Source organism: Dendropsophus ebraccatus, chromosome 1 (genome assembly GCF_027789765.1).
Source record: "Dendropsophus ebraccatus isolate aDenEbr1 chromosome 1, aDenEbr1.pat, whole genome shotgun sequence".
Lineage (NCBI taxonomy): Eukaryota > Metazoa > Chordata > Amphibia > Anura > Hylidae > Dendropsophus > Dendropsophus ebraccatus.
The window spans coordinates 50736573-50755780 of NC_091454.1; the positions used below are offsets into that span (position 1 = coordinate 50736573).

The following is a 19208-nucleotide window of genomic DNA, read 5'->3' on the forward strand; positions in this document are numbered from 1 at the left end:
AATAAACAAGAATATATTATAGTATGGGTAGTCCAAATATAGGCACATTATTTGTGTAAGAGCTGCAAGTCTTTAACTTTACACAAGAAACAATGTAGAACAGTCTTACAAATCGCTACAAAGCCATAGGCCAGTCCGTCAAACAGTTTCGATTTGAAGTTGGACAGAGAGCAAGTGAATGCCTTTGAGGAAACTAAAATAGGATTCTTAAATGACTCTTCAAAGAAATGAATTGATTCATTCCCCAGTCCTCGAAATTGTAATTTAAAAAGGTTAGGAGTTTCATTTTTGAAGTCGTTTATGTTTAAAGAGACAAATGCTTAATTTATGTTGTCACTTTCCTCCAGTTATAGTTAAAGACATAAGAATGGTGCTTTATACAAATTAACAGTACAAGTCAATACAAAACCCCGCTTTCAACTTTACTCTTCTTCAAACAAGTGGACTCTGGTCAAATGGAATTGCTTGAACTAACAGAACTCCCATTAGCATAAGGAGATTAAGCAGGATAAATATATATGTCTACATAAGGAGTTAAGGAAACCCTTCTGTTATGTTCAGTAACTGATATGCCCTAAAAATCTATTAGCCCCTACTCTCATTTCCATAGTTGCTGATTGTCTGAGATTTCATTTTAATACTTGGATTTCATTTCCGAAAAGATTTACAGAATGAACATTAAAGAGATTAACAGACTATAACCTTTACATGGTGAATGCTGTATTTGCTTTAGCTGCAGTCTTTTATTTTTTCCATATTTGTGGAGATTTGTGTCAACGATTGAGGAAGATTGTAAAAGCTAAACCCAAAGTAGGGAACAGGTGACCGTAGTTATCGGGTAAGATTTGTCCATGGCTGAGACCAATAATATGCTACTTAGAAACAGCCAAGGTTGATATGTATATTGTTATTATCTATGCTATTGCTGTGAGCTGTTTTGTGACCTTCATCATGTGGCAGCACTAAAGCACCTTTCAATATAAAACCAAATGGCAGGATGATGTTATCAATAAAACCCTTGCATTTCTTAATTACTTGGTACATAACAAGGAATTATATAAAACATAAACCGCAATGCTAAGGCATCACATGCACAATTATTATGCTGTATAAATAACAGCTTTGTATAATTACATTCCGAGGCTTGGTCAATGTATTGTATATTGTATATATATTGTGAACTGGCACATGACCATGTTACTCTGAGGATGCATACTGATCGTTAAAGAATAGCACACACAGAAATGTGAGGCTAAAAAACAGTACAGTGCAAAACAAATAGAATCTGCATGTACAGTATGAGGCTATGTTCAGACCTTGTAAGAGACCAGCCGTTCCGTGACCCGGATCATCTTTACCACTGCAGAGTTCTGATGCGGGCGATCCGTGTGTGCTTTCATCAGAACTCTCCACTGCACACTGTGTGCACTAACAGGGTTTTCTGCAGCCGCTATTCAATGAATAGCTGCCGCAGAAAACTGACATGTCAGTTGTTTGCGGTGCCGCTAGAGATCCCGGCCGGATCTCTATCTGTAAACTATGTGTATACGCTCCAGCCAGGATTCCATAGACGGCAAGGTAACGTATATTTTCGTAATAATCACGGCCGTTGTTGCAATCGGCAACAACGGCCGTGGTTTTATGAAAATATACGTAATGTGAACATAAAATCCTCGATGGCTAAAAAGTTGAGACATCACCTACACTAGAAACGAGTCTGCTGTGAAAAATAATGTATAATTTTTTTGATGATACCCTTCAAATAAGCAAATCTAAATAAAATTTAAAGTGTATCATGCAAAAACAGTGAATAACTCTGCTCGCTAATTCTGCTTACCTGCATAATCCCTAATGCACACTACTGCCGTCTATGGCAACATATGAAAGTTCAGGACAATATATAACACATACAGTGGGGAAAATATTTGATAAAGTATTTGAAACACTGTTGAGTTTTTCCACCTACAAAGAATGGAGAGGTGTAATTTTCATTGTAGGTACACTGTAGGTAAACTTTAAAAAAAAGTTCCAGCAAATCACACTGTATGATTTTGAAATAATTATTTTGCATTTTATTGCATGAAATAGGTATCTCATACAACAGAAAAACAGAACTTAATATTTGGTACAGAAACCTTCTCATCCAGATGGTCATTGATGAACTTCAAATGGGCCTTGACACGTGCTGGCATGAGCAGTGGGACCTTGCGTGCCCTGCAGGATTTTAATCCATGACAGTGTAGTGTGTTTCTAGCAGTAATAAAAATTGCGGTCCCAGTTCTCTTCAGGTAATTGACCAGGTCCTCCTGTGTAGGTTTGGGACGATTCCTTACATTATTTTTAGAATCATGCTTACCCCACGAGGAAAGATCTTACATGAAGCTCCAGACCGGGAGAGATTGACAGTCATCTTGCGTTTCTTCGATTTTTTTAATCCTTGCAACCACAATTGTTGCCTTCTTCCCAAGCTGCTTGCCTATTGCCCTGTAGTCCCTCCCAGCCTTGTGAAGATCTAGACAGCTCTTTGGTCTTGGCCATGGTGGAGAGGTTGGAGTGTAATTGATTGTGTGGATAGGTGTTTTTTATACAGGTAACAATTTTGAACAGGTGCAATTAATACAGCCAATGATTGCAGAGAAAAAAAAGTAACAGATTTGTGAGAGCCAGAATTTTTCTGGTCGGTGGGTGATCAAATACTTATTTCATGCAATAAAATACAGATTAATTACTTAAAAATGTGATTTTATGGATTTTTTTTTTTATAGATTCTGTCTCTCACAGGTGAAGTGTACCTACGATGAAAATTACACACCTTTACATTCTTTGTTGGTGGAAAAACTTGCAAAATCGTCAGTGTATCAAATACTTATTTTCCCCCACTGTATGACACGTTATACGGTATATAGCTTTAAACATTTGTCAGTCACCTGGATGTTGCTCTATGACTACAACTCAGTATCTTCATAATTTCCTTACTATAAAGCAATTTAAATTTAGACTTGAGAATATAATTACTAAATGTCCATCCAATGTGCAATCTCAATTGCAGTTATAATTACTTTGGACTGTAAGTCATATCTCAGTGCTAAGAAATGAGTTGTTATAATTGTGTTGAGAAATGCATAACATAACGCTTGATAAAACAAGATTACTTTAACTTGTGAAACAACAGTAACAATATATACGATATTTGTCAACCTGTCTTCAGTGTTGCACATGTAATTGTATACAATTTTTCTTAGATTTAACATGTCACCATTCCAGCTCAAATGCATTACCATGTATATAGCCAACTGGATCCTGTCTATATTGAAGGATGTTGTTCATAAAGTAAAGAACTGGATATGGAGAATGGAGGAAATAACAGAAGAAAAATAATCAGCACTGAAACCCATATTTTGTCTTGACAACCATGTTAGATGAAAAAGTGATTCGATATTAACTATTTCAGGAATATTCTGGAGTTCACATCTTCTTGGTACTGTTCATATATATATATATATATATATATAGATAAATATTAATGATGTTTTAATTATAAAGGAAAACCATGTTCAACACACAAAGCATTAAAAAAAAACAATATGACCTAAGAATATATATATTTTTATTATTACAATTGTCTTACACTAACAGGAAAGTCTGAGTAATATAATCAGGGTCACACAGTAAAATCACACATCTCCAGAATTGCATTACCTGTTAACAACCATGCATTGCAAATTGCTGTGAGGCCATGCAATTTTATATGTATATATATATATATATATATATGTATATACGGTGTTGGTTTAATGAAATGTATCATGCAGTTAATTTTAGTACTTATTAGATTCAATTGGGTAGAAAAGAAATAAAGAGTTTTATTTTTAAAATGTTACATATATATGTGTGTGTGTGTGCATGTGTGTGTATGTGTGTGTAACGTATTTAACATTTTGTATGTAACATTTTAACAATAAAACACTATGGGGGGAATTTATGAAGACCAGCGTCGAAGTACGCCAGTCTTATATTAAGCTCCGCCCACTTTTCACGGCAGGATTCACTAAGAGGTGTACGCCTCTTAGTGAATCCGTCCGGGCGCCCGAATCTGCGCCAGGCGTACCAAATCTACACCTGCTTCCAGCAGGTGTAGATTTGCGTCGTGATTTGCGCCTGCGAGGTGTAAATCATGACAAATGAGGTGCTAGAGGAGGCCACGCCTCCTCCCCGCCTCATCACGTCCCCGCAAGATCCGCCAGCACGCCCATCGGGCGAGCGGGGCACACGGGAGACGTACGCCAGGGAGAAGGGACGAATCTGCACCTGCATGCCTCGGGCGTACCATTCCTAAATTCCCCCCCTTTATGTCTTTTCTACTTTACTAAGAGGGGGATATATATATATATATATATATATATATATATATATATATAGAAAGAGACCACTTAAGGGCACCCTCAGACTAGACGTGTAAAAGAAAACACCTATTTTTTAAGTGTACCTGTCCTTGGTAAAAACTTTTGACCTCATAGAGGCATTATACTCCCAATCCCTCAGGCTAAACGCCTGGGGACAAATGCAATTCTTTCTGAGGACACTGCAGACGCAGCAAAACATGTTGAAGGGGCTATAGGCAGATTTCAAATATTAACAGCACACTGCCCCACCATATTCAGTGACTAAGACCTGTTTTGGTCCTGCTGCATATGGTTCATACGGTAGCAGTACGACTGTTGTTTTTTTAACATTTTCTTTCTACCATTTGACAAACAGATTTTATCCGTATGTCAGATTGAAAGTTACATTTTAGTTTGGTTTCATTATAAGGTGCGTTTTTCCCCAGGTATTTAGCCAGAGGGATTGGGAGTATATTGCATCTGTTACCCCTGGCCGCAACTGGAGGGTCGAGTATTTTTTGTTGGTTATAGAGACAAGTCAAAAGTTTTGACATGTCTAAAGTCTTAATGTTCAGACCCATACCAATCGGGAGCACGAGTGGGAGAGGATGCGCGGCAGTGTGCTCTGCTCCCGCTCTGTGTCAGGCTCATTATGTAAGTGTATGAAGCCTGACTCTTTTTTTTTTCTTATACAGAGTGAGGAGAGAACGCACTGTAGCATGGTGTTCTCTCTGCTTGTTCTCCCGATTGGTACGGGTCTTAACACTTAGACCTGGACCGATCAAAACTTTTTACATGTCTATGTTAAATTTTTTTACAAACGACAGGTGGCATAAAAAATGCCATATTAACAAAGGGTTCTGCTACTTGAAAGTTTTTTTTTTTATCACCCCCCTCCGCCCAAAAGCTTTAGGGCAGCTTTAGATCTGGTGTAAAATGGATCCCATGGTGCTGGGTTCTTTTTAGTTGTTCTGCTACAGTTTTGGAACGTAATAATAGAAAATATAAGATATGTGTGAACCCTGCCTATGTTTGATGTTCCCTTACAGCTGTATTACAGTAGACTTGAACGCTTCAGGATACTCACAGATCACAGCTAATTGTTTGAATTCTTAGCAGCAAAAAATCTATGATAATAAACTTAATGAATTATTTAGAAAACCTATTTAAATTCTATAATTTCCTTGGAAATTTTCTATAGATTAATTTTATCATTTCCAACAGCGGCTTGAGCTATGGCCTAGTAGGTTTTTCAGCCACAAATCTGTGGAAAATCTCCAGCAAAATCTGCTGTTGCATGCAGATTTAGCTGCAGATTTACTGTGGATTTAACCCTTGAAATCGGCTGTGAAAATCCTTAACAGAAAATGACATGCTGTAGATTTTAATATTCTACTGTAGGATATTTGGCCAATACTTTATTCCTCTGTGGATTTCGCTTGTACGAGTCCTCGAGGTAAAATCCACAGCACTTCCACCATAAGTAAATTAATCCTAATGGCTATGGTGTCACACGTCAAGTTCATCTGCAAATTAAAATCTTTTCAATTTGTTTGTTTCTGCTACATATGCATGGATTTCAGCAAACCCCAGTTTAATATAGTAATGGCTGCAGAAATTTGGAAGTGAATATTCCCACATTTCTATAGTGGCCAGTAGCTGCATTTTTAGTTTTTGTATGAAATTAAATATTTTAAAATGTTACTTCTATTCTGCTTGTAATGCACTATAGTATATCCAAAGGAAATCTGTCAGCCCTATATTATACTTAAATCTAGAGACATGGGCCAATATGTCATATGGAGATAAAACAAATTATACCTGTATTTTAGCTAATGACTATTTGAAAAATTATAGATTCAAGTTTTCCTTGGAGTTCAAATGTCAAAGAGGCTGCTGAATGCATGCCTCTGACCCCCCCCCCCCCCACACACACACACACACACACACACTTCTTTCTGCAATGAATAATTGATGTACAAAGCATAGTGATTAAATCTAAGGGGCCTATTCCACGGGACGATTATCGTTCAAATTATTGTTAAATTGTTCGAATCTATACAATAATCGTTCCTTTGAATAGCAGTTAACGATTAACGATTAAGGAGAAATCGTTGATCGTTTAATAAGACCTGGACCTATTTTTATCGTTGCTCGTTCGCAAATCGTTCACATTGAATAAGATGTTGTTCGGTCGTTCGCAGTAGTGACGAATGCAATAGCGACGACAAGACGATCGCAAGAACGATCATAAGAAACGATTATCGTTCCATGTAAATGGATGAACGATTTCAGGTCTTTTACAATAGCAGTCGTGTGGATCGTTTATCATTAACAATTATGCAAACAATAATCGTCCCGTGGAATAGGGCCCTAAGCCTTAAATATCATGTGAAGAAGGGTGGGGTAGAAGAGGTATGAATGCTGAAGCTCAGCACAGCTTCTACAGCTCTTGAGCTTAGAAGTAAAACAAAGACAAAAAGAATATTTGATCAAAAGCAGAACATTTAGAGCAGAGTATTTACCTTCAGAGTAGAGGTCCAAATGGCATGGAGTTTTTGGATACCTATTATTTGTTTGGTTTCCTAACTTTGTCACGCCACCACTCTCAGAATAACAGCATTTGGAGTTTGGACTTTCCTTCCCTACGAAGAAAGGAAAAAAATCTGTTTAAATAACGAAAAAAGTACAATATTACCTGGGAGATGATAAGAACTAGGATTACTTTGTCAAGCTTTCCCAGCATTTAAAGGGGTTCTACAGACAAACAAAAACTTTCCTTACTGATTCCATTTTCATTAAAACAACAACAAAGCACTTACATACCTCCCTTGGTTCTCCACAGCTCCTGCCTTACTTCCTCCTGTCTCAGCTGTACTCCCACTCTGAAAGCTTCTGATGACAACCTGCTCCCCTGCTCAGCTCTGTGATTGGCTGAGTGGAGGACTTTATCAGAAGCTGGCAGAATAACAGCAGAGCCAGGACAAGAAGTGGGTATTGATAGTGGCAATGGTGGGAGGTAAGTATGTGCTCTATTAGAAGAGACAATAAGGGAAGTTTTCAGTTTAGCTCATGAGCTTTTCATCTATATCAATTTAAATCTGTGATAAGGGGATCATATGATGAAGCTGTATTTCAACTGCTAATGCTGAGAAAACTATTTACAGTTATAAAAAGGCAGTGTTACTGATTAGTGTCAGTGTTTACACCATCATACTGCACAGTGGCTGCACTTTGCCGCCACATTGATATATCTGTCTAGGGGAGATAATTTGTGATAGATGATAGATAATTAAATGGATCTACTGGTATAAAATTGCTTCTTCTTAAACAGCCAATTAGACTCCCCTGTATGTCAGTGTAGGAACAGGTGATGATACCCTTCACCGGCAATTAATTAAATTGTATGTAACCTGACAAGGCATCAATGTAGTTTTTATTTTACATATTTTGTATTAAATAAATGAGACGACATCAGAGGACATGAACGTCCTACATCTCCACATCAGACATGTAACAAATGAACAACATTTCAGCAATCAGCTCTCTAATTGTCATCTGAACTTACAAATGATACTATCTTTAGTATACTGCCTGAACTTTATCAGGGAAATGTCAGGGACACGATTGTTATATGCAGAGACTGATGTGGCAGATTTTGGAGTGGATTATGCAAAGTTAAATAAAAATCAGTGGAGGGAATTTATGAAGGCTGCGCCAAGCACAGATGTGTCAAAGAAGTGCAAAATTTTACACAAACAAGGCATCTCACAATGAAATCTAGTGCAGGGTAATTTTATTTCAAACTGGTCTTAATAAATCCCCCTCATGTATATAAATATCAGCAGCTCAAGATCTGCAGCGTTCCAACGGAAAAATCTGCAACATTGTGGATTTATTGTAGACTGTGTCTTTACGCTATGTTCCCACAATGTAAAAATAAGGGCAAATAACCTCCGTTGTTGAAAAATAGTGACCGCTATGAATGATCATGGTCATTAATAATGGTTGCTGTTTTGCAACAACGGCCATTTTTTGCCTTTATTTTTATGTTGTAAGAACATAGCCTTAGAAATACACAGTTGCTTTCTTTTAAAAACAGCACCACTCTTGCCTACAGTTTTTATGTGGCATTTCTCAGTTTCATTGATGTGAATGGAGTTAAATTTTATTACCACAAACAACCTGGGGACATTTATTTATTTAAAATAAATAAATAAAAAAGCAGCTAATCTTTTCTAATCCTGAATAACCAAGAAATCTGGGGAACTCCAAGGAAATTTAAAACATCTCAGACAGATAAAGGGTGAGGGAGGATAATAAAGAAGGTATGCCTACCAGGCTCCATGCCCCCTTGCAGTGCAGTGGCAACAGCTCACTGAAAGGCACCTATCTCCTGTTTATCTGGGCTTCCTGCATCACCACATCTCAGCAGGAAATACCTGCTCAGCCAGTGACTGCAGCGTAGCCCATCCCAATCACTGACTGGGTAAGTGGTATTTCTTTTTTTTCTTTTTTTCCCTCAAACCTATATTTTTATTAATTTTTTCATATAAACATATTAAACATACATTGTACATCTCAATAGGCAATATAGCAGACTGGAATACAATAGCACAATTGGAGTGTACTTAAAGGGGTTATCCAGCGCTAAAAAAAACATGGCCACTTTTCCTCCTCTCTTGTCTCCAGCTAGGGTGGGGTTTTGAAACTCAGTTCCATTGAAGTAAATGGAGCTTAACTGCAAACCGCACCTGAACAGGAGACAAGAGTAGTCAAAAGTCAAAAGATTTTTTGCTAAGAGGCATTTCTAAGCCAGGAGGTGAGGCTGTAGGATCAGGAGCTGTAAGAGAGTGCCAAGGGTCTGTGAGTAGAGATGTTTGGGATTAAGCATATCTTGTTAAAATGAGGCTAAAAAGACAGTGCCAGACATATTTAAATCTGTCTAGTCTGAGCTTAGACCAATTATTAGATTGCTTAAACTGGACCAGAATCTTATGGCATTTTACGTACAGTGTCACATATTAAACCACATCCCCTTTGCAAGGACTATTCCACTTTTGTTATTCATAGAGGACATCTGTCTAATACTCCCAATAAATGTGGAGCAAGCCATGTAATTATACAAATTATGCCACAATTCTGTCCCAGGATTTTTTTGTCAAAACAAAGAGTGAGTTCAAAATACTGAAAAAGTGCAAATCGTAAAAGTACCAACAAACATCTTGGAAATGCAGAGGATTTGTGGATCTGTGTTGAAAGTCCACAGCATTTAACCCCTTGCCTCTAAAGCCTGTTTTGGCCTTAATGACCAGGCTCATTTTTCTAAATCTGACCTGTCTCACTTTATGCGCTCATAGCTCAGTGATGCTGTAACGTATGCTAGCGATTCTGAGATTGTTTTTTCGTCACATATGGCACTTTATATTAGTAGCAAAATTTGGTCACTACTTTGTGTATTTTTTGTGAAAAACATCAAAATATCATGAAAAATTGGAAAATTTAGCATTTTATGAACTTCTGAAATTCTCTGCTTCTAAAAAAGCAAGTCATAGCACAAAAATTAGTTGCTAAATCACATTACCAATATGTCCTCTTTATTCTGGCATAATTTGGTAAACATATTTTACTTTTTAAGGGTGTTACGGGGCTTAGAAATTTATTGGCAAATTATCACATTTTGTGAAAATTTCCAAAACTGATTTTTTTTTAGGGACCAGTTCTTTTTTTAAATGGATTTAGAAGGCTTGTATACTGGAAACCCCCATAAGTGACCCCATTTTGGAAACTAGACACCTTAAAGAAATAATCTAGGGGTATAATGAGCATTTTAACTCTACAGGGGCTGGAGGAAAGTATTCACAATTAGGCCGTAAAAAAATTGAAAATTTAAATTTTCAAATAATATAAACGTTTAGATTAAAGTTTCTCATTTTCAAAAGGAACATGAGAAAAAAAGCATGCCAAAATTTGTAACGCAGGTTTTCCTGAATACAACGGTACCCCATATGTGGGTGTAAACCACTGTATGGGCACACAGCAGGGCTCAGAAGGAAGGGAGCGACAATTGGCTTTTTTAATGCAGATTTGCTGAAGAAGTTTCTGAGCGCCAGGTGCGTTTGCAGTGCCCCTGTAGTGTCCGCAGAATAGAATCCCCCCAAAAGTCACCCCATTTTCGAAAGTACACCCCTCAAAAAATTCATCTTTGGGTAGGATGAGCACTTTGACCCCACAGGTATTAGAGGAAAGTATTCAGAATTAGACAGTAAAAATGAAAAACACGAATTTTTCCAATAATATGTTTGTTTAGTTTGAAATTTCTCAATTTCACGAGGAACAGGGGAGAAGCTGCATGCCAAAATCTGTAACGCAGGTTCTCCTGAGTAGAATGGTACCCCATATGTGGGCATAAACCACTGTATGGGCACCCAGCTAGGCTCAGAAGGGAAGGAGCGCCAATTAGCATTTTCAGTGCAGATTTTTCCGAAGAAATTTCTGAGCGCCAGGTGCGTTTGCAGCGCCCCTGTAGTGTCAGCAGAATAGAACCCCCCCAAAAGTCACCCCATTTAGGAAAGTACACCCCTCAAAGAATTCATCTTGGGGTGTGGTGACCATTTTGACCTCACAGGTATTAGAGGAAAGTATTTAAAAGTAGAGAGTAAAAAAGAAAAACTCAAATTTTTCCAATAATATGTTTGTTTAGTTTGAAATTTCTCAATTTCACGAGGAACAGGAGAGAAAATGTACCCAAAAATTTATAACGCAGGTTCTCATGAGTAGAACGGTACCGCATATGTGGGTATAAACCACTCTATGGGCACACAGCAGGGATCAGAAGGAAGGGAGCGCCAATTAGCATTTTCAGTGCAGATTTTGCTAAAGAAGTTTCTGAGCGCCAGGTGCATTTTTTAGTGCACCTGTAGTGCCAGCGTAGTAAAATCTCGCCATAAGTCATCCCATTTTGGAAAGTACACCCCTCAAAGAATTCATCTTGGGGTGTGGTGACCATTTTGACCCCACAGGTATTAGAGGAAAGTATTCAAAAGTAGACAGTAAAAATGAAAAACTCGAATTTTTCCAGTAATATGTTCCTTTAGTTGGAAATTTCTAAATTTCACGAGGAACAGGAAAGAAAATGTACCCCAAAATCTGTAACGCAGGTTCTCCTGAGTAGAACGGTACCCCATATGTGGGCATAAACCACTGTATGGGCACACAGCCGGGCTCAGAAGGGAAGGAGCGCCAATTTGCTGGAGCAAAACCGCAGCTAGAAACAGTTATTAGAATAGCACAGTTACTAAAATACAATAAAAAAATTAGATTACAGGTAATATGGGGTGGTTACGGGTAATCTGGAGGAGGTTACGGGTAATCTGTGGTGGTTACAGACAATCTGGGGTGGTTACAGGTAACCTGCTGTGGTTACGGCCAACGTGGGGTGGTTACGGACAATCTGGGTTGGTTACGGATAAACTGAAGTGCTTATATGTAATTTGGGTTGGTTACGGCAATTTGGAGGGGGTCTTTGGCAATTTGGGGTGGTTAGAGGCAACGTGCGGCGGTCAGTAACAACGTGCGGCGGTCAGTGGCAACGTGCGGCGGTCAGTGGCAACATGCGGCCGTCAGTGGCAACGTGCGGCCGTCAGTGGCAACATGCGGCCGTCAGTGGCAACGTGCGGTGGTTACGTGTAATCTGGCGTGATTACGGGCAACCTGGGGCGATTAGGGGCAACGTGCAGTGGTTACGGGTAATCTGGTGTGATTACAGGCAACCTGGGGCAGTTAGGGGCAACGTGCGGTGGTTACGTGCAATATGGCGTGATTACGGGCAACCTGGGGCGATTAGGGGCAACGTGCAGTGGTTACGGGTAATCTGGTGTGATTACAGGCAACCTGGGGCAGTTAGGGGCAACGTGCGGTGGTTACGTGCAATCTGGCGTGATTACGGGCAACGTGCGGTGGTTACGGGCAATGTGCGGTGGTTACGGGCAAGGTGCGGTGGTTACGGGCAACGTGCGGTGGTTAAGTGTAATCTGGCGTGATTATGGGCAACCTGGGGTGGTTACGGGTAATCTGTTGTGATTACATGCAACCTGGGGTGGTTAGAGGCAACAGAGGCCGTCAGTGGCAACGTGCGGCCGTCAGTGGCAACGTGCGGTGTTTACGTGTAATCTGGCGTGATTACGGGCAACCTGGGGCGATTAGGGGGCAACGTGCAGTGGTTACGGGTAATCTGGTGTGATTACAGGCAACCTGGGGCGGTTAGGGGCAACGTGCGGTGGTTACGTGCAATCTGGCGTGATTACGGGCAACGTGCGGTGGTTACGGGCAATGTGCGGTGGTTACGGGCAACGTGCGGTGGTTACGGGCAATGTGCGGTGGTTAAGTGTAACCTGGCATGATTACGGGCAACCTGGGGTGGTTACGGGTAATCTGTTGTGATTACATGCAACCTGGAGTGGTTAGGGGCAACGTGCGGTGGTTAGGGGCAACGTGTGGTTGTTACGGGCAATCTGGCATGATTACGGGCAACGTGCGGTGGTTACGGGCAACGTGCGGTGGTTAAGGGCAACGTGCGGTGGTTACGGGCAATGTTCGGTTGTTACGGGCAACGTGCGGCGGTTATGGGCAACGTGCGGTGGTTACGGGTAATCTGGGGGGGTTAGGGGTAATTTGGGAGTAAACTGCAATTATTACTATAATAAAAAGTGTGTGTGTTTTTTTTGTGTGTTTTTCACTTTTTGTACTTTATCCATTCATTTTCACTGTAATACTATGATTACTGTGATATTTTCTATCACAGTAATCATAGTTTAGTGACAGAGACCAAATTGGTCTCTGTCACTTTAAATTTTCAGAGCTGGATGCTTCTGGCGCACATGCGCACATCAGAAGCAGCCAGGACACCGAAGAGGAAGGAGCTCCAGGATCAGGTAACGTATAATGGGAAGGGGGGGTGACTGGGGGACGGGGGTGACTGGGGGTTGGGGGGCGACTTGGGGGGCGACACTGTAACACTTTTTATCCCCTGTCACCAATGATTTATGGTGACAGGGGATAAAAAGTGCCGGCAGCACTGGGAACAGGCGATCGGCGCTATATAGTATATACCGCTGATCGCCTGCTCCGGGACCACACGGGGGGGTCCCCGATCACTGCCACATGCTCTCCGCTACCTCTGGTGGCGGAGAGCATGGGGCTTTGATCATTCCTTCATTTCCATCCCTGCGAACAAACATCGTTTGTTCGCAGGGATGGGGGCGGCCATCTTGGATCTGATGGCCGCCCGGGGAGGGAGCGGGTTAGTGATCGGGGCACTAGGGGGGCTGATCTGGGGTCTGATTATTACATTTTCATCTCCCCCCACCATGGATTCACGGTGGGGGGAGATGAAAGCTGTCGGCGGCGCCGGTACCGGAGATTGCCGGTATAATGTTGATATCGGCGATCTCCGGTACCGGCGGCAGTGGAAGGGGGGCCAGGGGACACTGTGACAGTGGCGGCGGGAGGAGGCAACGTCCTGCAGCCTCCTCCCGCCGCCCGATCAGCGGCAACCACCACATCTCCCCCATAGACGCTGCGGTCGCATCGACCGCGGCGTTTATGGGGTTAACTGCCCGGGGGGAGCGCGGCTCCCCTCCGGGCAGAGGCAGCGGGAGGATGTGGTGTGATACTGCCTCCTCCCGCTGCCCGATCTCACTTACGGGCTGCGGGGGGAGACAGGAACAACATGACGTTTGGGGAACGTCATGTTGCATTAACTACCTACTTTACATGACGTTCCCCAAACGTCATTTTGCGGCAAGGGGTTAAAGTGGCAGTAAAATGGATAACATTTTAAAAATCTCAACCACACAATGCTGAAAATATCTATGCATGTCAACTGTTGTTTTCCTTCTGCAATGGTTTTTGTGGATTTTCCACCTTGAGTTCAATGATGAACTCGAAATTTGCAATGTTGTAGAAATTGCTGTGGAAATGCTGAGAATTTCTAAACATTTAAACTTATATTTGCATGTCTGCACAGAAAATCTACAGTGGAAATTCCACCACAAAATCAATTTGGTGTGAAAATTTTGGTAAAGAATATTCAGAAGGTAGCTCAAGAAGCTGAAGTGCAATAGCCCAAGGAATCTGGAATTTGGATATATTACTTCCCAATATTTATTTTTTTTTTTTAAAAGGAGAATCATATAGCGCTGGAACACCAGGGCAACAGGAAACTGATGCAATAAAAATGTGACAAAAGTATAAATCAAAAACAAGAAAATGAGGTTAACCACTAATGACCCAGCACCTGCATTAATAAAATATGCCTAGAATTGCCAGGTACCATGATACACATTAATATACATTTAGTTTTTACAGATGAAAATATACAGCATTGTGGATGGCTGGGTGAATATTGTACCTACAGTACTTACATTGCTGTACATTTGTCATACTTGAAAGCACATGCTAACTACACATCTCTTGTCTCATCATATGTTCCCCTGGGCTTAATTGTTACAGCAACACCTTCTAAAATATATATTATTTTCTTTCTGAGAAGCAGGAGCTTGTGATAGCTGAATGCTGATAATGTGGGAAGCGGGGATGTTGGGTGTGATATGCCTAATACGTGGCTTATCTGCTTACTGGATTGATATGCAGAAATTATTCTTTCAACCAAATATCAGGCACTAATCATCCAGTGAACCGCGGCAACATGTTTGCTGACACCAGTAATTGTCTGTCTGTATGAAATCACTGCCTTGGGGGAGATGGAAAGAACACAGAAGAATGAGAAACATGGCTGAACTGAACTTATAAGAGACCCACAAAGTCACATCCAGTTCTTAAATAAGGGTTAGGATCTCCATCTTTCCAATGTAATCAAGAATTATGATGCGCAACAGAGTGTTATTGACTGCACTGTGATCACTCCTATTAATACAGGTGCTCATACACATTGCATTTACAGCTGTATGTATAGTATATAGTTACTGCTCACTGTAAGTTCCATATAGACTTGCTATTGTGTAAAAGGTCTATGTAAAGACCACATTTAACATTAAGCAAGAGCTAGATGTATCCGCTGATGCATCATATACAAACACTACTACAAATTATTATTATTATTTTTCCTTGTTTTGCTTGTTTCACTGTGATCACGATAAAGTACACCGCCCACATCTGAGAAGTTAAACTGTTATACCTCTGAAATGACAGCAAAGGTGTAGGTGGGGCAATAGGGAGAGAGATAACCCCTTTAAGATTACCCCTTTAAGAATTGCTTTGGGATATTATGTGATGTATACCTACTTACAAAATTTACCCTAGAAACAAGGAGCTGGTTAACCCTTTTTCATGGTTCTAAACCAAGAAACAATGACAAACTATGACAACATTGAGTATTCTGTTGACTAATTTTATTAAGTCCTTAATGCCAAGAGTGTTTGGACATTAAAAAAACACTAAGGTTATTCTGTCCTACATGATATCGAAAGAGAAACTTACTGCAACAATGAACTCTTGTAGCCATCTTTGCTGATATTGAGGACACAAAGCAGAGTGAAGTAGCCCTGCCCATTATGAGTACACGCTCAGTGAACCTCAATATTCATAAGGTGGCACACACTCCACCCACTGACCATAGTGTATAAGCAGCCAGCTGTAACTTTGCAGCAAGTAGATGAGGAAAGTGGCATGTTCTGAATATTAAAATAATAGCTACTGTCGGTAATTTATGTAGTTTTTGGGTGCTTTTTATGATTGTTTGGGCAAGTTGTGTTCTTCACCGGCACCATTTTGGGTCATTCAAAACATTTCGTTATTTAATACAATGCGACATCCGTTGTTCTACTCACTTCAAAGCATTGCAAAATTGGACATCTTTTTAAAAAGAAAAAGCAGGCCCCCTTTTTTTTTGTATTTAGTTTGAACAAAGTTTACCTTATAATGATAGGCAAACTTTGAGGCTTTTCCTCTGTTAAGGCCTAATAGGCAGATGCTTGTAGCAGACCCTGGGGCCACTACCAGGCTTTGGGCTGCCATAGTAAAGCATCATTCCCAAATGTTTCTGTGAGACACATTACATCCTATGGTTGCTAACTATTAAGAGGTTAAATGATCATCGGCCTACTTTTTCAGTCTACCCAGACCTGGTTGTGTGATGATATGCGGCTGCATAGCTTACTACAGTTATGGTATGTCTACCAGAGCCCAATATTCTAACAAACTGAGCGTGTGTGTCCATTACAAGACCAAGACTTTTTATTCACTGGAAATAAACAATTAAGTTTCCTATAAAATGATTTCAACAAGCGATCTTGAAACCCCATAAAGAATGAACACAGAAAGTACATTATAAAATGTTATAACCTCCCATTGTACAATCATTATGCTTTATTTGCTAAAACTAGTATATGCTATTAACAACTTTAGACATCATAACATTCTTACTCCCCATTCCTTGTCACTTTATACTACACATGCTAATTCTGGGTCCCTTCCACTTAGAAAAAAGAATCAAAATGATATTTTCTCATGGCCAAAAAATGGGGTTATTGATGGCAGAGATTTAAACCCAACAATTTATGTGTGTAATAACTTAACTTTGACAAGGAAACATTTCCTAGTTTTAAACATTCTTTAAAACTGATGACTTAACAAATCTGACATATGATTACATTTGACAATACTTGAACAAGAATGAATGAAGATGAATTATCTGTCAATTTTTCTCCTATTATATCATAATTGATAACCTTACTGCCTATGATCATAGGATTAGCTTAGTAGGCAGCACCCCAATTATGTTAATACTGGTGAAGAAAACAACAAAAACATTGTAATACAATACAAATAAGTAATTTATCCTCTTACACTTTGCCTGAATAGATTTAAATGCACATATTTTTAAGCTATGTCAAAGATACAGCATATCTATGATGACCTTACCAGCGTTATTACATTCCAAAAAGAACAACCTGGGTTCTTTATACATAAGCAAATGCATATCTCCATTTTAACACAATAAAGAATAGATGGCACCTATTTGTGAAATTGATCTGCTTCCATCTCCTTTCAATCTATGAGAATGGCAAATAGTAAAATCAACTATGATATGGAATGAGGGCTTAAGGGTATTTGTATTAGCGTGCAGAATGCCAGCAGCCATTTGTATTAACTCCTGCTCTGTAGAATAACATGGCACCATAGAAGCTCACGAAGGGTAATTGGAATCGTTTTGGTAAAATTACATTGTAATAAGCTTTTGACTGACACGTGTCAAGTTCTCATCAAGGTAATTTGAGCAAGAGCCAAGATTAAGTGTAATGAGGAAACCTTTTGTAGAGTCATCAGTTTCATTAAGAATGGTGGGGAAGGGAGAATTAGCATTGACCAGCAAGATAATGAAAACTTGGAAAGTTTTTACTCTCTTCATAATAGATGATTGATGAACATTAATGACCATTAAGTTTCTATTTATTATGGTAAGTTGAATAAAGAAATTGGCTGCAAATGATTTCCCAGAAAATTAAGCAATCAAGGAGCTATTAAGGAGGGATTTATTGTATGAAATATAAAATGACAATTTCCCCAATGAATCCTTGGAGTAATCTTTGTCTTTTGCCACGGTGGCCTGTCTGAGTAATCTCAAATTACATAGGATGCAATCTATCCCATTGTTTTTGGAAGTAAATTATAGATATGAAGCATAACTAATTCAGGGTGCAAGTATAATAATGACAATAATGTACTTGAACAAAAAGAATTACAGGATCAAATATTGTGTGACTGTCCTAGAGCCATGTATCAGAACTTGGCAAAGACAATGAAGGTCTCCTGAGAAGAAAAACTATCATAATGCGATTTCTTGAAAGTCACTGGCTTTTATTATTTACTATTACTCGGATTTTAACTGTAATTGAAAAATCACCTTCACTATGGAAACGATACTGCTCAATACTCTCAAGTATCTGCAAGATTATATCCTATTAGTAATGGGAAAAGGAGAGAACAAACAGAAATGTACCTTCCCGTCAGAACTATGTCAGTGTCGGTAGAGTGTTGCCCACTGGCATTATGTACATTGTTAATATTTTTAATAAGAAACCTTCTGTGTGAATAGGTATTAACAGAAATGATGAATGAATTGATGATTAATAAAATTAGTATTGCCCTATAACATATTGCTATAGTGGACCAATATTACAGGTAAGGATCCCCCCTTGGGTCTAGTACTACCTTATTTAAATAAAATGTGATATCAGACACAGCCGATGGACAAAAGTGACAAAACACATTTTCTCTCTTCTTTTTTTTAAGTTTCTTCTTCTCAGGTATTTTTGTTATATGGGGACAAATGGGAGAAAATGGAATACGTCTAAATAACACAAACTGCTATAAAAGTTCATATAGTCGTTTTGATATAGAGGATGGAAAAGAGATGTCCAGAAGCTTTTGTTTGGGCTGCTATTTTTATCCATTTTTAAAAAATTTTACATACTGTGCTCCTCGTAAGGTTAAAAAAGACCCTAGATGGGCATTTTAACAGTGTAAAACATTTTTTTGTTGTTCCGTAGGTCCCCTATAATGGATTAGACATAGTTATCCAGGCTATCCAGGATTAGCACACGCAGAGTTTGATTGAACTGAATGGAACAGACTTGTAATACCAAACACCCTGTGAGAAAGCAGATATGTTTTTCTTCTTCTGAATAACCTATTTAATTACAGACTACTTGTCCATCTATGAGCTGCCTCGAAGTGGTTAAATAGATTTTTACACTAACTTAGTTCACCAAGAATACTACTTATTACTAGAACAGGGGTCAAGAG

General features: G+C 39.4%; 1 protein-coding gene across 1 annotated transcript in view; it reads right to left on the minus strand.

Moving 5' to 3' along the window:
- Positions 1-19208, minus strand: part of TENM2 (teneurin transmembrane protein 2) — a 750809-nt gene that overhangs the window by 587725 nt on the left and 143876 nt on the right. Inside the window, exon 2 of the mRNA XM_069970729.1 lies at positions 6908-7027. Coding sequence (XP_069826830.1) covers positions 6908-7027 — 120 coding nt within the window. The remainder of the gene's footprint in view (positions 1-6907; positions 7028-19208) is intronic.